Source organism: Vidua macroura, chromosome 9, assembly GCF_024509145.1.
Source record: "Vidua macroura isolate BioBank_ID:100142 chromosome 9, ASM2450914v1, whole genome shotgun sequence".
NCBI lineage: Eukaryota > Metazoa > Chordata > Aves > Passeriformes > Viduidae > Vidua > Vidua macroura.
The window spans coordinates 23,889,923-23,909,721 of record NC_071579.1 but is presented as its reverse complement, the minus strand read 5'-3'; the positions used below and the strand labels follow the sequence as shown (position 1 = coordinate 23,909,721).

General features: G+C 43.3%; 1 protein-coding gene across 8 annotated transcripts in view; it reads right to left on the bottom strand.

Annotated features, from left to right (window-relative positions):
• Window positions 1-422: 422 nt before the first annotated feature.
• MAST2 (microtubule associated serine/threonine kinase 2) overlaps window positions 423-19,799 on the bottom strand; it is a 216,102-nt gene continuing 196,725 nt past the window's right edge. For 7 of the 8 annotated variants that reach the window (XM_053985491.1, XM_053985492.1, XM_053985493.1 and 4 more), the window contains 10 exons: window positions 18,129-18,251; window positions 15,838-15,947; window positions 13,667-13,821; window positions 12,317-12,621; window positions 9,486-9,701; window positions 7,511-7,737; window positions 5,898-6,020; window positions 5,028-5,164; window positions 4,604-4,791; window positions 423-3,903 (listed from right to left, as the gene is read on the bottom strand). In XM_053985491.1, the coding sequence (XP_053841466.1) occupies window positions 1,802-3,903; window positions 4,604-4,791; window positions 5,028-5,164; window positions 5,898-6,020; window positions 7,511-7,737; window positions 9,486-9,701; window positions 12,317-12,621; window positions 13,667-13,821; window positions 15,838-15,947; window positions 18,129-18,251 (3,686 nt within the window). In that variant the 3' untranslated portion in view covers window positions 423-1,801. The remainder of the gene's footprint in view (window positions 3,904-4,603; window positions 4,792-5,027; window positions 5,165-5,897; window positions 6,021-7,510; window positions 7,738-9,485; window positions 9,702-12,316; window positions 12,622-13,666; window positions 13,822-15,837; window positions 15,948-18,128; window positions 18,252-19,799) is intronic. The other variant, XM_053985495.1, reaches the window with a different exon arrangement.

Genomic DNA, 19,799 nt, shown 5'->3' with positions numbered 1-19,799 from the left:
CTTGGTCCAGAAATGAAATCCAAGCAGCCAAAATCAAGTATATAATGGGGAGAATCAACTGCTACACAGAAAGAAACAGGGTGAGATTCCAGAGATTTTTTTCGAGTTGTGGGTTGTACTGAAATCAGATTGAAAGAGAAGGAGAAAATCTATTCCTATATAATAAACATATTTGCATTTAGGGGAAGCGAATCAAAACTTCAAGTTCAGAGAAAGCCAAGACAGTGAAGGAAGCAGCAGTGTAAGGAAATCAGACCAACAGAGATGGGTTTTAGCCTGGAATACTGTTGCACAGTCATTCTGCTTCTAACAGAGTAAGCCAGTGAGCAGAGAACTATCCCTCGCAGGTGATCCACAGGGATATCCACTCAGACAAGACTAGGATACAAGCTGAGCACAATCTGGGACAAATTATGGGAGTGTTCATTGAGAGGAACGTTTAATTGGATGAAGAAATGGCTTACAGTGCTACAGGTATCACCACTCGACACATTTGTTGGTGCATTATTATTGGTGTAATCCTCAGCAAGGAGCACTGTCACCCAGAGTCGGTCACACTTAGAGCAAAGCGATGTCTAAACCTAGGAGCAAAGAGTAAGCTTTTAATGCAAAGTGACCTCAGCAGTGGAAATGATCTAGCTATTAAAAGCTGAAATCTGAAAATATCGCATGTGTTTAGAAGTCTGCTTGCAGCTTGACCACAGAACTCGAGGAGTCTGAACTCTTCATAGGTTTGTTTTTAAAATGGGCAGATTCAGGAAACTCAGCAAGTTTCCCAAGCCCCAATTCAGAAATGTTAAGGGACACCTTAAAATCCCTACCTATTTAGACTCACCAAGAGAAGGAGAAGTCTCCAAAGGTCATTTTTCATTGAGATAACTTTGCCAGACATACTGGAGAATATGCAACAACAAATTTTTCTATTTTAAAACCAACCTACAGGCACCCCTTTCCTGGGGTCACTTACTCTGAGGCAGGGTAAGTTATGAAGTCAGAGAAAGGAAGATAAAACATCACTAAAATTTTAAAAACAGAGGGAAAAGTTGCCATGTGTCCCATACAGATAAGTAAAAACAATCCCCAAAAAAGCCAGCTTATGGATTGGAGATTTCTCTTTCTGATAATTCCATTGAAAGAGAGGAATTATTATCGTCTTGTTTTAAAGAGAAGACAGGGATCTCTCTCTGTCCAGGCTCTCCAGCCAAGTCCTTTGTCTCCACATATTCTAAGGACACAGTACTGTGAAGACACATGGTGACAAAGAGGTTTTGCTTGCACCAAAGAGGGTCTGTAGTTTCAGAATAACTTGCAGACAAGAGGGTAGATTCTTATTCTTGTCAAGGGACATCAGATTGTAAAACTGGAGCAAAAACTTGACATTTGTGAATTTCAATGGAATTTCAAAGAGAATGCTGAAAAGCAGAAATTGAAAAACAAGCTGCCTTTTTTGCACACAGAATTTTTGGGATGTCAAATAAATGCAGAATTAGAAGGAAGAGCTCATCAGGCCCTAAACTCAGGTAAAATAAAAGGAGTGGAAGGGAAAAAAAATGAAACCAAAGTGTTTCTTAAGCCCTGCTTTAAAGATACCCTGTTCTAAAGAGACCTCAAACAGCAAGCACTACTGTGTACAAAAATAGAATAGCAAGGATGAAAAAACACAAAAAACAGTATGAAAAAAACCCTCCCAAAAATAGATGTACACAAGTTCTATTTTATATTAGTGTATATTACAAAATTCAAACATGCAGTCTCTATTTTGAATGTAGAACACTCCAGTCCATGAGTACCAGCGATGCTGCTATGTTTTCTTCACAGCATCATCATGTGACAGGGGAAAGTCTTGTATTTTTAACTGATTTCCAGCCTCTTTGCTTTTTGCTTGTGCCAGAGTCCCTTCTTTACAGGGCCTCGTGCTGCCATCTGGCAGAGGAGATGCTCTCAGAGCTGCTTGTCCAAGAGCATGAGACAGCTCTTTTGACGGAGTGATTTTGCAGCTCCCTGCCAATGCCTCAGACGCTTTAGCACTGCAAAAAAGTGCCTCCTTTTTGACCACCACAGGACATGTTGCCTCCTTTTTGGCCCCCACGGGACACACTGCCTCCCAGGGCTTTACTGGGTGTAAGGACTCTGCACAGGACCCACTCCTCGTGGTCAGACCATCTGTGCTAGAGGGTTTGGCTTTCTCTTGACATTCTCCTACTTCTGAAATTTCCTGCCTTTTTTGTTTCAAATCCCTCTCCTCTTTAGAGGAGGCACCCAAATCCTTTCTCGTTTCCACCTCTCCAGACCCAGACATACTGAGCTTCAAAGGGCCCAACACGCTCTGGGCCAGGGGCACTAACTGGGACACGGAGAGCGTGCACTCAACGGCACCGGGGATGAGGAGAGGGGAGGACACGGGTCCTGCTGGGCTGGTTTTGCTGGAGCTTAAAGCACTCTCTGCCTGGGATGAGCTGGGCTGCTGCTTGTCGGGGCTAGGACTTTTTTGGGATGTTTCACTGGTGTTCCCAGGAGACAGAAATGAGGAGCTGTGCTCTTCCACAGGCTGAGGCATCTCCTTGAGACTCTTCTCACCGCGGTCTGGGGGGCTCACTGCGACAGGAGTGCTCGTGTTTGCTGTGCACCATGAGGGAAGTGCCAGCAGAGGTTTGGAATCCTGTTTTTTCTGACTGCTTTCTGTTAGCACAGGCTCTTTCAAGTCAAGTTTACCACAGGAGGCCCCAGAAGAATCACCTTCTTCAAGTTCCACAAGTTTGATAGATGGGCACTGCATATGTTCTGTGAGATCTACTGGTTTTTGAGTACCTGGAGTTCTCCCAAGATCTTTGATTGCTTCAGAAGACCTGTCTTTTGGACCAAAACACTCCAAAGTTTTGTTTTCTGGCAATTTATGCTCCTTTGCAGTTGTTTCTGATTTTAGGAATGGCTTTTCTGAATTAGCTAGTTTTTCTGGAGAAGTTCTTGAGGGGAGCTCTGGTGGGGAGGGGTGCACACTGATTTGCAGTGGCTCTGAAACAGGCTTTGCTTGTTGAGTATTTCCTTTCTGCAAATCTTCTGTACCTTTTGGATCTTCAGGTAGAAAGGCATCATCTTCAATACTATCCTTGCTCTCCAATTTAGATGAAAACTTATTATCCTCATTAAAAGAATCTGAGCCTTGGTCTCCACCGCCACGGGGTTTGTCCAGCCTTCTCCCATCTTGACTATCTTCCGAACCATCATCTGTTTCATCTTCAGAAGAATCTACTTCCCTGATGGCCTCCTGCTTTTGCAGAGACTCTCTCCTCTCCACCCTGTCCTGCCGAATGGCACCCAGCTTCCGTGAGCCCGGCTTCTGCAGCATGCCCTTTTCTGCCAGCCCGAGTTTGCCGCCTGTCGTTTCGTTGGCAGATTCCTGTAGGCTCTGGAGGCTGGGATCCCGCTGTAACATCTCCTTCTTGAACTCAGAGTGGGAGATATCCAAGCTATGCTTCCGTGAGGAGCCCAGCTTCTTCTCAGAGGAGGACAGAGAGGCAGCCAGTTTCTCGGCCGACTGCACTCTCTTCAGCAAAGGAGACCGAGGGGGCTCGGCACTTTTGGGGCGAGAAATTTGTCTCACCAGTGGTGGAGAGGAGTGTAGTTTTACTGGGAAAGACTGGATAATACTGGAGCTGCCAATTGAGTGTCCTGGCAAAGGAGATGGGGAGCGCTGCGGTGACGTGGACTGTGGGGTTGGTGATGGAGTGTGAGCCAGCGGGGACAGAGGGATGTTTCCTGCAGATTTACGCCTCGGAGATCTGTACTGCCTCTGGAGCTTTGGTGCTAGGCCATGCAGAGAGCTGGGTCGGATGTGTCCAGAGCTGGCTGGAGAATTGGGAACACTGGAACTGGGAGAGCTGCTCTGAGAAGAATTGCCACCAACTTAAAAGAAAAAAAAAAAAAAAAAAAAAGAACAAAGAAAAAATACCAAGAAGATTAATACATATTTGGCCATTAAAACAAGTTATTGAAAATAAGTCAAGACACAATGTAATGTTACTCCAAAGAACAGCAGTGATATTGAAGGCAACATTGCCAGACTTCTGATGGAAATTCACATCATTAGCACCCAACACCAGAGCACAGTAAGAAACACTCAGCTATGAGAACACTTTTCTGGGAAAAAACCCCTTTGATCACACAAACCACGTGTTTCATTGCTATTCTCTGGATGCAAATCTCTTTATTCCAGCAGCTGATTCAATTTTCAAATATGACTTTGCCACACTGTTTTGATTTCTTTTCTCTGAACACAGAAAATGTGTCAAACTGCTATGAAAAGATTGCGACTTACAACACACATTTTCATCAAAGTGGAAGGATGCTGTGGTACAGCAGGTGCACTCTTAAAAGGATGTATGGATTTTCATTTTTAAATGAATCAATGAACAAGAACACATCCATCCTTAAGGTAATCAACATCACCACTGTCATTTGCTTCACAAAGAGACCTACTACCTGTTGCTGTGTATTTTATTTCCAAAATTAATCGATCAGCGAAAGTCTCCCCCAATATTTTCCTTTCTTGTTTGACTGGATTTTTTTGCTTAGTTTTGTTTTGTTTCACGTCTCTTTTTTTTACCTGAGTGTACAGACTCTGGAGTGGATCTGTAGCTCTGGGTTGGTGACCGAGGAGACAGGTTGTGAGTTGGAGAGCCAGGCACACTTTCTCCAGATGACAGAGACCGGTTCAGGGACGATAAACTCCGGCTGGTGTGAAGCAGCGATGCTTGTTTAGTGATCTTCCTCAACAGAGAACTCTTCTTCTTACTGGGGAAGAGCATTCAGAAGGTGTTTACAAGTCCAAATGATTTATTTACCTTTACTAGCATATTTCAGTCAATTTTTTGTCATAGTAAAAGAGAAAAAAAAGGAAGAAAGGAAGAACTAAAGGACATACCTGCTGATATATGTTATCTGCAAATGCATTTGACAAGATCTCTCTAAGGATCTCTTACGTTATCTTGGTTACTCTTTAATTTTAACAGAGAAACATCAAAACAAACCTTTCCTGACCATCCTTTGTTTTGCTCTTCTTGTTCCTACGAGCCATCTTGGATTTACAGCTGGCTTTTCGAGCTGGACCAACTTTGATGGATGTGTTCTCAAATGGTGTGGTGGAGATGGACACTTTATTTCCACTCTGTCAGACACAAGACAAAGAGACATTGCTTAAAACATGGTTATTTGAAGCAGATCTGCAGGCAAAGCAGGTAGGCTGCTAGTTTATTGCTGCCTGCCATTTTGTAATCCTTTGTCAAACTCCATTTTTCCCCTCAGCATTTCCACCTATCATTTATTAAGGAATTGCCGAGAGAGAGCTCTCGTTAGTCAGGCTTTCACAAATGATTAGCTCAGACCCCAGCTGGTAGGTAAAGCTTCCCAGAGCAGGCAGAACACAGCATCTGACCTCTCCCATTGAGATCCCAAATGACTCAATTTAATACTTGTAATACTTGGAAACTTGAACAAAGTGATATTCTGTCACCAATCCTATTCCCAGTGCTCTGACTGATGGCAGATGTGAGCATATCAGGCATCTATCATGATGAATCTGCAACACAGAGCATGGCTTGTCTCACTCATGTTAAAAAAATAATAATCCTGACTGCTTCTCTTATTTGCAACCCCAAAGATGTCTGTCTCTTGGAACAGTCCAGAACTCTGTTTTTTTTTTTTTTCTGTAAACGGATTCTGCTCAGAGAGGTATCAAACACAAGTCATTTAACTGGCTAATTTCAACACCAACCAGTACAAAGGTGCTCTTAAATACCACCAGGTGCTGTGTGCACACTTGTATTTCAGACATTGCCAATTACATACAATTTAAGCAAGCTGCTCATGTTTTCCAAAATGTAACAGCACTGAGCCCCTACCTTCAGAATCAGCTCCACCACTTCGGTGTGCACCAGCCCGTGCACCGGCTCCCCGTTGACGTGGGTGATCAGGTCCCCTTCCCGCAGACCTGCTTCGTTTGCCGGACCCCCTTCCTCCACGTGCTGCCAACAACAAGGGGGGACTGGTTTGAGAAGGGGAATGTGCAAGGCCACTGGCCCAGATCGGACTCAAAGCCCACCCGTGTCACTTCCTGCCACAGCCAGGGCCAGCTGCTTCTAAGAAGGTGGAAAGAAATCACCTCTGGCATGGCCAAGCACAAAACCCTGCACTCCTCCACTCCTCCCCAGCATCCCACCAGTCTTATCCCGATCCAAGGCAGCCAGGATGGTCAAGCTGATTGAGAGGCCAGCTCTTCCCAAAGCAAAAGGCTTAACACACTCCCAAAAATTTTACAGCACTTAGGAATGTTACCCAGGTGCTCTTGATTTCCAGATAAACATTCAGCCTCTTTCAATTTCTTTGCCATCCCAAATCCAGCATCCTTCCATGTACATGCTGGAACCCAAGGTGGCCAACAGACTTCTAAGGAAGACTCTGCCATGTGTTTAAGGTGCCTATATTGCATCTCATCCCAAACAGAGTTTCTTTTTCTACTTTCCATCCTTTATTAACTTATCCACAATCAGACTTTTCCCCTGTGAACACACTGCCTTTCCCCTGTCCGTGGTCAGGAATGTAAGCCTCCTTCACCATGAGGAGACAGATGTGCAGGGGAATGCACATCTCTCCCTCTAGCCAGGAAAGATTCCAGAAGAGTATCTTGGTAAACTCAGCATTGTTCAAGAAGAGCAAGGGAGGGGCAAGGCAAAAATCCAGTTTCAGATTATTTCTCTCAGAATGAGTGTTAAATAAGGACCAAAGGGTGTGAAGTCCGTATTATCTAATGGACACAGAAGTGCAAGGAAAAGAATGAATCACCTTTACCCTGGCTGCATTCTCCCTACCTACACAATCCTAACAACACTGCTCCAGGGAATGGATCACTCCTAGAAGTCATCTACACTAACACAAAACGAACACAGAGATCGAGTGCCAGCAGCAGTGGGAAGGAAGCGATACAGACATGGAAACCAGACCTTTTAGCACAGCTCACAACTAAGCCAAGAGCTAAATCCCATGGCAATCAGCATAGCAGCAGTGATGCTTTAAGGCTTGTAATCAATTCCAAGCGACTCCTTGGAAAACCCCAGCAGACTGAACTGATCAGAAGCAGGTTATAATCACTAACACAAGCCTGAATAAATTAGCTATAATGGGCCCTCATGCAACAACCCCAATAAAGAGAAAGAGGGTATGTACACAGAAACATGCTTTAAAGGATGTGCTGCAGGTGACAGGTGGATTCACATAACCAGGGAAAAAAGAAGGAAAGAAAGGTTGCTGTGGTTCTGTGATGGGCTTGAATACTATTAGAAAATCCAAAGTGCTGTTATTTATTTATCTAGGGTTCCTCCCATCAAAAAGATAACTTTGGGTGTGATTAAGGAGAGAGAAAACAAGGTGGCAAAACACAATCTCTAAAGCTAAACCCCACACCCCTGGCTAGATTTGTGGCCCCGAGGGTCCTGTTTCCAGAAAAGCAGAGACCTACCCAGACCATGTGATGCACAGTGTAGATATCACTGTCACCCATATAGACGCGAATGGCGCGCAGAGTGAAACCGTATTTCTTTCCAGCCCGATGGATGATGATTGGTGGTTTCAGGTTTGCGATAGCAGGAGAAAAGTCGCGGCTGGGTGAGGAGTCCCTCGAAGATGGGTTGGAGGAGAGAGAATGAGGTGACATTGGACTGGCCAATGGAGAACACGTGTGGTGATCTACAGTGATGACATAAAGGTGGGCAAAAATTAGGAAAACAGGCCTCCGAAAGAGAAAATTCTTGTTAGAGAACAGCTACAAAACCGTATCTTCTAATAAGGTCTTAAAGCTGGTGGCTTTCACCAGAGCTGAGTCTGTCTGCAGCTTCAACTAATTCATGCTTTGTAATACAAATAGCAGAGTTTCCAAAAAGGCACATTTGGAAGTGTACATTTAGTGCACTGCTCATACAGAATTATGGTTGGGTCACAGTGTTCTCTACTTCTCTTTCCAGGATTTACAACCCATCATGAACGTTTGATCTAAGCACAATCCTGCAACACCCCATTTCCAGGTTATCATGTATTAGCCTCCTCCAGAAGATCAGATGTCTCTAGCTCTTGGTGCAAGTTACACATTGGTGCTGAGATAAATCCAAATCAGTTAGTATTAACACAAAAGGAATGCGTACGTGATCAGACAACAACTATGTCTAGGCAGTTTTGATAGTGTTTTAAATTCACAGGGGCAAAAATATCTAAAATATTAGCTACTGCAGGGACTTTGCTACTGAAAAGCAACATCACAAGTTACTTTTGAGTGAGTTTCCCAAATGAAAAGCCATAGGCTGGGCTGTCAGATAAGCTACCTGACTCTGCTTGCTGGTGGAACAACATACACTTTTTAAAGTACAAAGCAAATACAGAACTCTCATTTTAAAGGGAAGCTGGTCAACATCAGTAAAATAAACCCAAAGAGCAGGAATACTAAATGCAGCTGTAGAAGGTAATCTCTAATCCATTAAAAAACACCTGCTGAATCACCCAGCACATATTTACCTGGCAGATGAGAGCCACTCTGGAGAAACCTTTGTTGGGTGATTAAATACACATTTTAGAGGTTTTCATGAGGGAGTTCATAGTTCAAAAAGCAACTGATGCCCAAAGCACAAGAAATGCGATGTGCATCACCACGAGGCTGCCAAGAGCAGGTGCATTCCTGCCTCCAGCTCACTGCTGGGAAGAACAGCTGGGCATAGCTCACAGCCCAGCTGCATTCCCTGCTCCCATCCAGGCAGGAACAGGCACAGCCCTGGAAATACAGCATGATCTTATCCTCTGGAAAGGGACAAAATCCCTGTGGGAAGAAACTCCTTCTGCTGAACCAGTCTGTCACAGCTCAGAATGGCTGAGCTGCTCACCTGGCATTGGGAATTGTAAAGGTCTAGCTTTGCTTGTAGACAGAGCTGGGCCAAGAAGGTGAGCAGTTCAGCACTGACTTAGTGAGTTACTTACACTGTTCAGTTCTTGAGCACTCAATCTCAACCAAGTTATCTGGAGTTTCTGAAACTTCCTGGTGCATAAAAGCACCGGACACATTTAATTCCCAAACAGCACTGCAGTTACCATGTGACCCCAAAAAACAGCACCTTGGGGGTTAAAATCATTTTGTGTCTCTATACCTCCTTGCTGCACCATTGTCTAGAGACCAGCTAGGAGTCAATTTAAACAAAACCAGGGGAAGAACAGGGCCCAGCTGCCATTTGCAGAAGCTGCAGTCAGACCACACGCACAGTGCTGCTGTCTGTGGCACAGCAGTGCTCATCAACCTGTGAGCAGGAAATATTAAACCGATTGTAAAAGTTAGCTCTCTCCCCTCCTGCCTGCCAAAGCATTATTCCAGGAGAGTGAAGGGGGAGGATCTGTCTGCAGACCTTTTGTTTAGTGCTTGCAGATTCTGACAATGCCTCACTCAAGGCATTTCTTACCTGAGGGAATCAGGAGAGACAAGGCAGTAGCGGATGCTGATTTAATCACTTTATTGACAGGTCTCGAGGTACGTTTCTCCCCTGATTCCCCAGAGAGCAACCTGTGTCGTGCCCGCCGCACTGCCAAATCGCTGATGGCTTTTGGAGTGGTAAAGTCTGGGCCTTCATTGCTATTACTGCGAGCTCGAGGATCAGAGAAATCTGCAGTGCTCCCAGCTACAGTTTAAATTAAAACAGATTAGAACCACAGGGAATTCCTAACAGCCTATTCCCCTACAGGCAAAATACATTAAATCAAAGTCATGTTTACATGAAGTCCAAGAGTAAATTTTCCTAAGAAGAAACCCCAGGGCTTGAATTTTTATTTACAGAAATGGTGTTATTCCGAACACAGAAAATTAGCAGCTTCTATTCTGTGGAAAAGCTCAGTAATGAAATCACATTGCTCAGTGGCAGTTCCATGAATCCTAAAGCTGTGGTGCACTTCTGCACACCATTTCAATGGGATTGTTCACAGATGAAAATGGGTTTATAAAAAGTACTGCATTTTTACAACCAGCAAGAGCTGTCAATTTTAAGTTAAAACTGTCTGTAATAGAAGAGCCAGGTTCTACTGGAGTTGCATATAGAAAACCCACTTTAAGAGAATACTAAGGTACTCAAGTCAGTGAAAGTGAAAATGTGGATTGCAAAAACAACCTTAATTTGCCCCCTTCTGTGCACTGTTGCAATTTAGTCTTGAATTACTTAACCTGCTACAATTATATATAAAATGTAAAGTAATCTTGGAGATCAGACTGGGCATGTAACAGCAGCAGATACTGGGGGATAGGGGTCCTGTACTCAAGGCCAGTGCCTCAGTCCCCCATGTGATACCTTAAAGGGGCACTGTGAAAATACAGTAATTAGAATTTACAAGGTGCTTAGAAATGAAAATGGTGAGCATCACAGCAACTCCACAAGGGAAATTAATCATTCTGTCTTCAAAAGCAAATTTTAAGCAGCATGCAATAAATAAAGCCTAAGGGCCACATTTTGAACAATGAGGACAGAACAAAACATTGATCATCGTTATTTAAGTGGGCAGCACTGCTCTGCATACTGAGTGAAGCAGGAAGTATCGTGAAAATAAAAATTCAAAGCATTATTCCCATAGACCTCAGGACCAGATGCTTGTTCAACACTTAAGAGGCACAGAGTTTCAAATCAGGCTCCCAGACAATGAGGAATCTGGATTTGGAGGCTGCATGGGAAAAGCTGCCATATAAATTAGAGGAGTAGTCTGAGACAGTGACAGGAATGAAACTCCTTTCAAGCCTCTGACTTGGGGACACTGAAGCACTGGTATCCCTGGATTCCATGCACTAGATCAAAGACTGCTCTAATGTATTGAGCTCAGGGGAGCAGGCTGCCCAGGAGAACTTTATTTTTGCCAATCTCACATTGCAGAGACTCAAATTAGCAATGGAAGTGTTCTTGCCATTTTTAATAGCATGTTTCTAGGCTCAGCATGAAATTGAGAGCCCAAGGTTTCACTTATGGCACCTATGCCAAGCAAGTATGAGGCAGCTTCCTTCCTTTACCCTTGCACCTCTTCTTTACGTGATGGCAGCACCAGGCCTCTTCAGGGAGCATGGGCAATGAAGGGGAATGGGGTAATTTGGAAGGAATTTCACAGACTGGATTGCAGAAGAGGAATAATAAGATGTGAGACTCTTTGGCTTTACTCTGGAGGGCATTTCCACATTCTGCTATCAGTTCCCCATCACATCTGCCCAGTGCCCTCCACCTTGTCCATTCTTGCTGCCATTCTGTCTACTTCCTCAGTACCTCTTTCCTCTCCAATCTCAGTGCATCACAATTGCTTTGCCTGCTTGCTCCCAGTTTGTCCCAGCAACTTGTTCCTTTTTTTTTACCCAGTTAGTCCTTTTTATTCAACCCTACAATCTAGTCCTTCCCCTAATTATGCTGTCTTTCGCAAATTTTCTTTTGCCAACCTTCATTTCAACTTACCCTCTTTCTCCCATTGTTCCAAACTTCCTTTTTTTTCCCCTTCCTTACTACTTCACAGTAGTTCCCAGAACTCTGTTCTCAGACCAGGCAGCTTCACCCCCTTGTCTTCCCAATGCCCTGAAAGGGGCAGGAGCTGGGAACACTCCAGCACCCAGAGCTCAGTCCTGCACTGCAGCAGCCCAGGGCACCACCACAGGAAGGTTCAGCTCAGTCCAGAGCTGGAGAAAAGCCCCAGGACAGTCAAAGTTGCTGAGAAATCAAACACTGACTTCTAAGAGCCACTCTACTAAATTTAGGCTGCACTTCTCTGAGACTACAACTGGATGAATTTTGGTGTATTTGGCTGTTAAAATAAGTGGCATGTCCCTTACACAAGCCCCACTTCCCCAGCATATTTCAAGTCTCTCCAAACTCTTGGGATGAGCAAAACCACAGGAAGCAGGGATCTGCTGGTATGGCTGACACCCACATTTTCCAGCTCCAACTCAGCAGTGATCTGTTCTGATTAATGCTTAAATCAATGCTGTCTCAGGTAGGCACCCAGTGGTTGTAAGTAGGCACAGATCATATGAATCTCAAGCATGAGAAGACCTAAATCAATTTGAAGTGACAGGACTGAAATCTAAGATGCAATTTTGAGGAGATGAAACCACTGGCATTATTTCAAAGGCAAGCACATCCACAAAACTACACTAAAATATCTGCTTAGCATGAGGCACTCACATCCCCTGACACCCAGAGCCAGTTTTAGAGAGTTCATCCCTGCAAGGCAACACGGCCTCCTTGGGGAGCAGGACAGCCCCACACCAAGCACGTACCTGTCAGCGCTGAGGCGCTGCCGGTGGCCGTGGAGGGGGTGGTGGCTCCAGCATCCCCTTCCAGCTGCAGCTCGTGCTCCACAGGCTGTTCTGGAATGGGCAGGGGCAGCCCCTCCCGCGCCTGCACCGTGGACAGGAGCATCCCCTCGGACTGGGGCCGTTTGAGGGCGGCCCCCTCGTCCTCGGCGGAGATGGCGAAGCGCGGCATGTCCAGGAGCCCCGAGCAGCGGCGCCGCACCGTCAGCGGCGGGCTGGAGTCGCTCTCCGTGTGCGAGGACTCGGACATGGACAGGCGCTTGCGCAGGCTGGGGGCAGAACCACACAGGGCCCCAGGTGAGTCAGGGCATGGGGAAGTTGGAAGGGTGGGCACAGACACAGCTCACGTGTCTGAAGCCAATTTAAGGTGAACTTTGGTGGCCAAGCTACAACACTGGGAGTTAAAACAACAAGGGCTTAGATTTCCACAACCTGAATTTAGACAGGTTTAAACAACCTGAGTTTAGATTTCCAACTGTTAGGCTTCTAGGAAAGGAAGGGGATAAACCCGAAGAAAAATACAGTACAATGAACATGGTATTAAATATTACTAAAAAAAAAAATCACAATTGCAAAATGCAAATCATCCTCCACATTCCTTTCGGAATTAGTTGAATTTTTCTTTCAAAGTTGCTCTAAATTAGAAACCAGGAAGGCCTAATGCAAAAAGAAGTGCACCTCAGTTATGAGTGCAATCTGTAAAACATTTTTAAGGGAGTCATACAGACTAAGTCAGAACCACATTTTATGCTCTTTCTAATGACAAACATTAGTGTGAAGGTTTTACAAGGGTTGCACAAAATAAGAGACATCCCTTTTATAAAGTAAATTTTCAGTAATGCCAGAAAAATGGCAGGTATCCAAACTGTGGGTATTCATATATTTTACTGACATTTTTTATTAGAGCACAAGATTTTTTTGGCATATTCTGAACTTTTGAAACTTTGAACTTTCCTAACAATTTCTCTACTTTGTAACAAAAGGTCAAAGTCTGGCGACAGCAGAATTTGCATTAATTTAAGAAAAAAACTGATGTGGGTACGTCTGACGTAACATACAAAATCTGCCCTTAAGGTTAGAATATCTTTAAATTCATTAAAGGGATTTGCTATGGATTTAGAAGATGTTAGTACTTAACTAGATACATTTAAGGACTGTATAGGTTCTACACATTCACTTTTAGCTATTCAACCCAGGCTTCTCTTGTAGAAAACCAACATAAGCTCTCCTCACCAAATACTGGTCATAGAAAGTTTTGGCTGGTCTTTTTGAGCTGCTGTGGGAAAACAGAAGACTCAGCTGCACAGAACTCACATTTCAGGAGACCCAATGACCCAGCTGCGGTCCCGGCTCTTCAAGCCCCCCAGGCTGTCCAGCCGATCATCCTTCTCCTCGCTCAGGCTCCGTTTGGTTGGGGGTGGAGTCTTCCTCTCCTCGTGGATGGAAAGTCGTTCCATGCTGCTGTACACCTGCGTGCAGCAAAAGATCCTTCTGTGCAGGGCAAACCAACTCACAGGGCCTTTTCTGAGCAAGGGGGAAAATCTCCTCTTGAAATTCCCCCCTGAAAGTCTAAACTTGGTAATGTTCTTTGACCAAATAACGCAGCGCAGGTGTGACACGCTCAAGGTGTGCCAGGGAGGAAAGGAAAAAGGCCCAGCCTCAGAAACACTAAAATGGTTTTCTACAACAGCACCCAATGCCTCTCCTTTGAAAACACAACAGGAATACTGACAGACTTCATGAAATTTCTTTGATTTCTGGTTTTCACGATTCTCAAATCTAAGAGGAGCTATTGCTAAAGACAGCTGCACAACTCTTGAGGGCTGGCATCTGAATCTTGAAATCTTACTACACAAATTCACTTCAGTGATAGGCATCATGCTCATGACCCCATTTCATTATCAGTCTATCAGCATTGCCCCAAGCTTATTTCAGAACAAAAAAGTCCTGCCCTCCTCAAGGAATCTACTATAATGCTGACAGCTTAATGAAAGTGCCTTTCTTGGTTTTACAGCCGTCTTTAAATAATTAAATGATTAAGCAAAAAAATCCATCCTTTTAAAACTACACTTGACTGTGGACCTAATTTACATAAGAAGAGATTAATGAAAATAATGTTATTAAAAATTCAGAGCATCAACAAGATAACTATTAATAAATCATATGGCTGAATTGTCAGACAAGAATTTCAAAATATAATGAGCCTTTTATGCCTCCCACATTACAAATGCTGTATAATTTTCCAGCTCTTAAAATAAATTCATTAAAAGTGAACTTTCTCTCTTTGTGGCAAAAACATTGAACCCTAAAGAAAAGCTTCAATCTAACAAATGAGTAATACTCATGGTGAGAAAAGGTAGAGAAAAGAAACTCTTACGTACTCATGAGAACTTTTTAAAAACACCAACTAATCCTCAGGTCCAATTTTAAACATACTTTTAGTGATGCAAATCAGGAGCAACTCCATAAAATTAAGAGTAACTGTTACTTAAACCACTGTAGCCTGGTTGGGGACAAAGAACAAAGTGGTCCTTAAAAACTGACTTCAGCAGTGGAAAACTGGAGGAACTGAAATACCTTTCAGAGATCCTAAGTAAAATTCCTACTCCCATCTCACTAAGAGGGAAACACAATTCATGAAGTGGCTGCCTCAAAACAGCATTTCTTCTTCCTTCTGCCCCTCCCAAACATATCATATTCTATCAGGAAGACCAATGTAGTCCTTTCCTTCTAGTTATGTATTTGAAAACACCAGAGGTTTTATGTTTTGTAGAACTCAGGTAATTCTTGCTGTTTTTCTCTGGACTCCCTTTTAATGCTCCATGTTCATTTTCAAGAACATTGCCCAGTACAGACTAGAATACCCCAGCTATGGCCTTCCTACTGGTAAGCCCAGTATGGAAAATTATTGCTTCCATAATTTGGCACATCTAACTCATGAAGGACTACGTGCTGAGACCCTTCTCTTTGAATTTGTCACCTTGCCTTTTGCTCCTCAGGCTGTATTTGAGACAATGAGTGATGTAAACTTCACTGATGTTCTTACCCCTTTGACTTTAGACCCTTATTCCAAATGTCAGAATCAATTTTCATCCCAAAACCATCTTGTCACCTATGGAAGGTCCTTTCAGAAGGACACTGCTCAAAGCAAGCACGTTTTGGATATTCCCTGTGCCAGTATCCAGGTCATTGGTAAGAACATCAGACTGTATCAGATGCACAAGAGAACTACAGAATGCCCTGCATATTGGTGAAACATTAAGAAATATAAAATGTCATTCTCCAATTATTCTGGTACTCACCTTCTAACAGGCCACAAACTACCACAGAATAAACAACTCACATAGTGTTTTCTTTCCTCAGTGAATACTACACACCATGAGATCCCACAGAGCATCCACATGATTAAAATCTGCCCCATACGAAGCAAAGAAACTGTGTTCCTCTCTAGCTTGTTTTCTTTCAACAAGTTAGCATGTCCCTACCTTGCTGAACCTGGGCGAGCACGAGGAAAACTGCCGAATTTCCACGTGATCATCATCATTAGTGTCCTCCTCTTCTTCTGAATCCAGGTGCTGGTACCGTTCTGAACGGGCTGGGAACAAGACATGGCACTTGCATCAGTGTGGGGAGTGTTGGTAACTCACACCTCAAGCATTGTTACTGGCCTGATTAAAGAACTTGAAATGTTTATACACCATGCAGGGTATTTCCCTTAATACTGAAACCAGTATTTTTGCTCATCCTGTGCAATTGCCAGTGAAGAATATCTCCTTGGCACTGAATTTATCTTATCCTGTCAGCTGTATTCCATTCTGGAAGCAGCTGATACTCAAAAGGTGTCTAATCCTGCAGACCCTTCATGATAGGGATATTTCTTCCCTACAGCAAACAATCACGTGGAAGGAAACATGGAAACAATTCACTGTCCAACTTTCCAATAAACAGCTTTTTGATTATACAAAGTCTGTCCTGCATACATACATACATACAAGCCTACTTTAAAAAATAAAAGTATTTACCCCAAAAGAAAATCTCCTCTTTTCCCTCTTGCAACTAGGAAAAGGATTAGATTTTGTGAAAGAAAATGGGCAAGTAGCCAATATGCAAAGCTATTTTTAATGCAAAAACTTCTTCCAAAGAGATTTTGTGCTTTGAGATTTGCAGCACTGGATTTCTAAGCCAGCCACACTGGATTTTGTGGGGTGGGCACTAATAAGTTTGGCTACAGAAAGCTGATAACTACACTGAGCCAAATTTGCTGCACCACATCAGCCAGAAAGCTACTTTTATAAATTCTAACATTTTCTGCATTAGGGTTTATAACAGCAACACCAACTCCTATCAGTGTCTCTGTGAGATACTTCCTGCTGTAAGAATTCCAGCCTTTATAAAGGACTCACATCAAGGTCACCCTGATAGCGAGTGTGCCAGGGCATGTGGGGAGTTTCCCATGGTTCTGACAGGCCCAGTGGTTTTGCTTTTATCCACCAGGATCTGCTCGTGGCTGCTGCACTGGGCCTCTGCCAGTCTCTGACCCAACTCAGTGACCAAAGTTTCCACATCCTGTAAGTCCAGTTAGTGGCGAGAACAGCCCATCACATCCATTTCTCCATGTTTGTTGTACCAGTACAACCTCAATAAATGTAGAAACCCCACCTCTGCCCCCTCTGCACAGCTTGACTCCAGCTGCTCTCTGCAGCAACCACACAGAGATTCTCAATCTATCTCTCTCTCCCAATCCCACCTCCCCAAGGAAGCCCCAGCCTAAAAGCCCCTTCTCCAAACTGGAAAAGCACTATCTAAAATGGAATCACTGCTTGTGCAGTGTGAGAGCCAAGGGGCTGGATGCAGCTGCTCTCTCCCTCCTTTCACTCTCAGCAAAGCACAGCAGCAGAGCGAAAATGTGCTTCACACAGATTCAGCCAGTCCCATGACCCCAAGATGGCACAGATTCCACTGATGTAGAGCAGAAATTTCCACACCTCAGGGACCTGAAACAGCAAGTATCCCATTCTGCAGCTGGAAATGGGGAAAGACCTCACCTTGACCAAGCCCTTTCCACCTGCTCAGCTCCTCAAGTCAAATGAGAAAATTTAGGGAGCAGAGGCTCTGGGAACAGAGATCTCTCCATCCTTCCTGTGACGCTTCTCCCTTCTCTCCCAAGAGCACTGACTCTGGCTGGTGCTTATCTTGAAATACCACGAATCTTACACAGCACTGATACCACGGCAGTTCCCAGACATTCATACACACCAGACGCTTCATATCTCATTAGAGCTAGTAATACTAAAATAAAGCTATATACTTGCAGTGAAAATAATTCAAATTACTTCAAATCTCTTAAGAATTTTCCCCACATACTTGTCTTCAAGGTCTAGGGTTTGTTTTGGGTTTTTTTAAAATACTTATTGGCTGAAAACAGTCACTTGGGAAAGATCATGTTGCTCAAAAACTCAAGGAATTTGGATTTACCAAATGCTTTGGAAGAAGTTTAATGAACCCAGCATGACAATGGCAGCACCTCTCACTGCAGGCCCATGGCTGGCAGGACCACAGGCACCAGTGAAAGGCCAACTGACTGCAGCACCAACATTTTTTCATTTAAAATTAATTTGCCTTCAAAGAAACCTTACTTGGCATTCAACAGAAACTTTTTCAAGCAATTCCCATCAAGCGTTTTATTCAATTTCTAAAATGACTTATCTTTAACAATTTCAAAAATGAAATATGCACAAGAAATATGATGCTGTTTAGGCCAAATCTCGAGTCTTACTGTCAAAATAGCTTGTGTCATCCTCAGATTCCAGCTGTGGGATGAATTCAGCTTTCTGCCGGAGTAATCCATTCCAGTCCAGATCTTTAAAGAACCGATGCTGCTTCACTTCAAAGGCACTACCTGAAATAAGAACCTTTTATTGCAAAGTATTTCTTTCAGCATTTGCATAACATGAAAAACAAACCCCAAAAATATCAAGAGCCTAAGAGAATGTACTCGAGTATTTTTAAGTCACACATTTTCCAGGAATTTTGAGAATATCTTTTTACCAAAGTGGTCATGCAGGATAAAACCTGAACAAGATTTCCTCCTTCTCACCTCTTCTTCCTGCTTAGCAACAACACAGAGGCTGGAAGACAGCATCTGCTGTTGCATTCCACAGTGAGTTGCAAGATTAAGAACACCTTAATTTAAAATTTTCAAACTCTAAACACCATCTTGTTCATAACTGAATAAAGAGAGCAAACTGAGAGGCACTTAGAATGTGAGTGACAGCTCACAACTCCACTGCTGTGAATAAACTCATTCATGTGCCTAGAACAAGACAGGGCTCACCTATCTTCCTGAATTAGTATCTATTGTTATTAAGCTCAGAAGCTTGGGTACCCAGAAGGAAAAAGTAAAGACTATCTGTCTACCACCTTATGCATTTTTTTTTCAAATGAAATTAATATTCATAGCAGATGCTACTGTCTTTTTAGAAAAGAAAAGAGCAGAGGAAAAGAGATAAAAGGTTTGCTGAGTGCCAGTGGCACTACAACGTGCCAAGTGAAACAGCAGTCTCAGCAGTACAGGTATATAAGAAATCAAAAAAAAATCAGTCCATCAACTGCTTTTATAAGGCTAGAAGCTCTACATCTTTTCCATGACAGCAACATCTTTCAAGTACACGGATTTTAAGTAGAGAAGAACATGTGAAAACCATCTGATATCATTATTAATTCATGATCTATTCATCACCCTTGTGTGCACATGTGCCAAGTCTGCTGAATACATGTACCTTTTGGAGTTGTTATATATTTATCTCTAAACTTTTTTTTTATTCTTAAAGTGTAGTTTTGAATTTAAAATCCTGAATTAAACTAATCACATAAATGAAAGATCAGCTGTCATGTGAAGCCACAGTGTTGCACAAATTACTTTAAAACAAGAGTGTAGCTAGAGATTATTTATGTTTATTTACTATGAGGAAATGAGAAGTGTTGGCTTGTAAAACTTCCAATCTGACATTATAACACAGAAAGACTGACGTACATATCTGACTTTGCCAAAAAGATTATCAGACTTTGCTGTATGTTTGAGGAATTCTATACTACAGGCCTCTGGGAATGGAAAAGTTTTCATTTACTTTATTAGACCCAGGAATTCACATCCATGGCAGGGATTAAGCCCATGCTCAAAGAGAACTTCAAAGAAATCTGATTATACACTGTTCAAATGGAGACACAACCCTCCAGCCTATAATGGAACAGCACAAATCAGAGAAGTTATGTTGCCAAGCTGACAGTGCCCCTTTCCTGTTTCCCAGACAGGACAGTAATATCTGCCTGGCTCATGGACATGTGACAGGAATTCCCAGAGCTCCACCACACTGCATCCAGTACAAACTGCTCCTCAGCTCTAGATGAGCATTCCTCAACATGACTGGGTGTACATCACTGGCAAGGT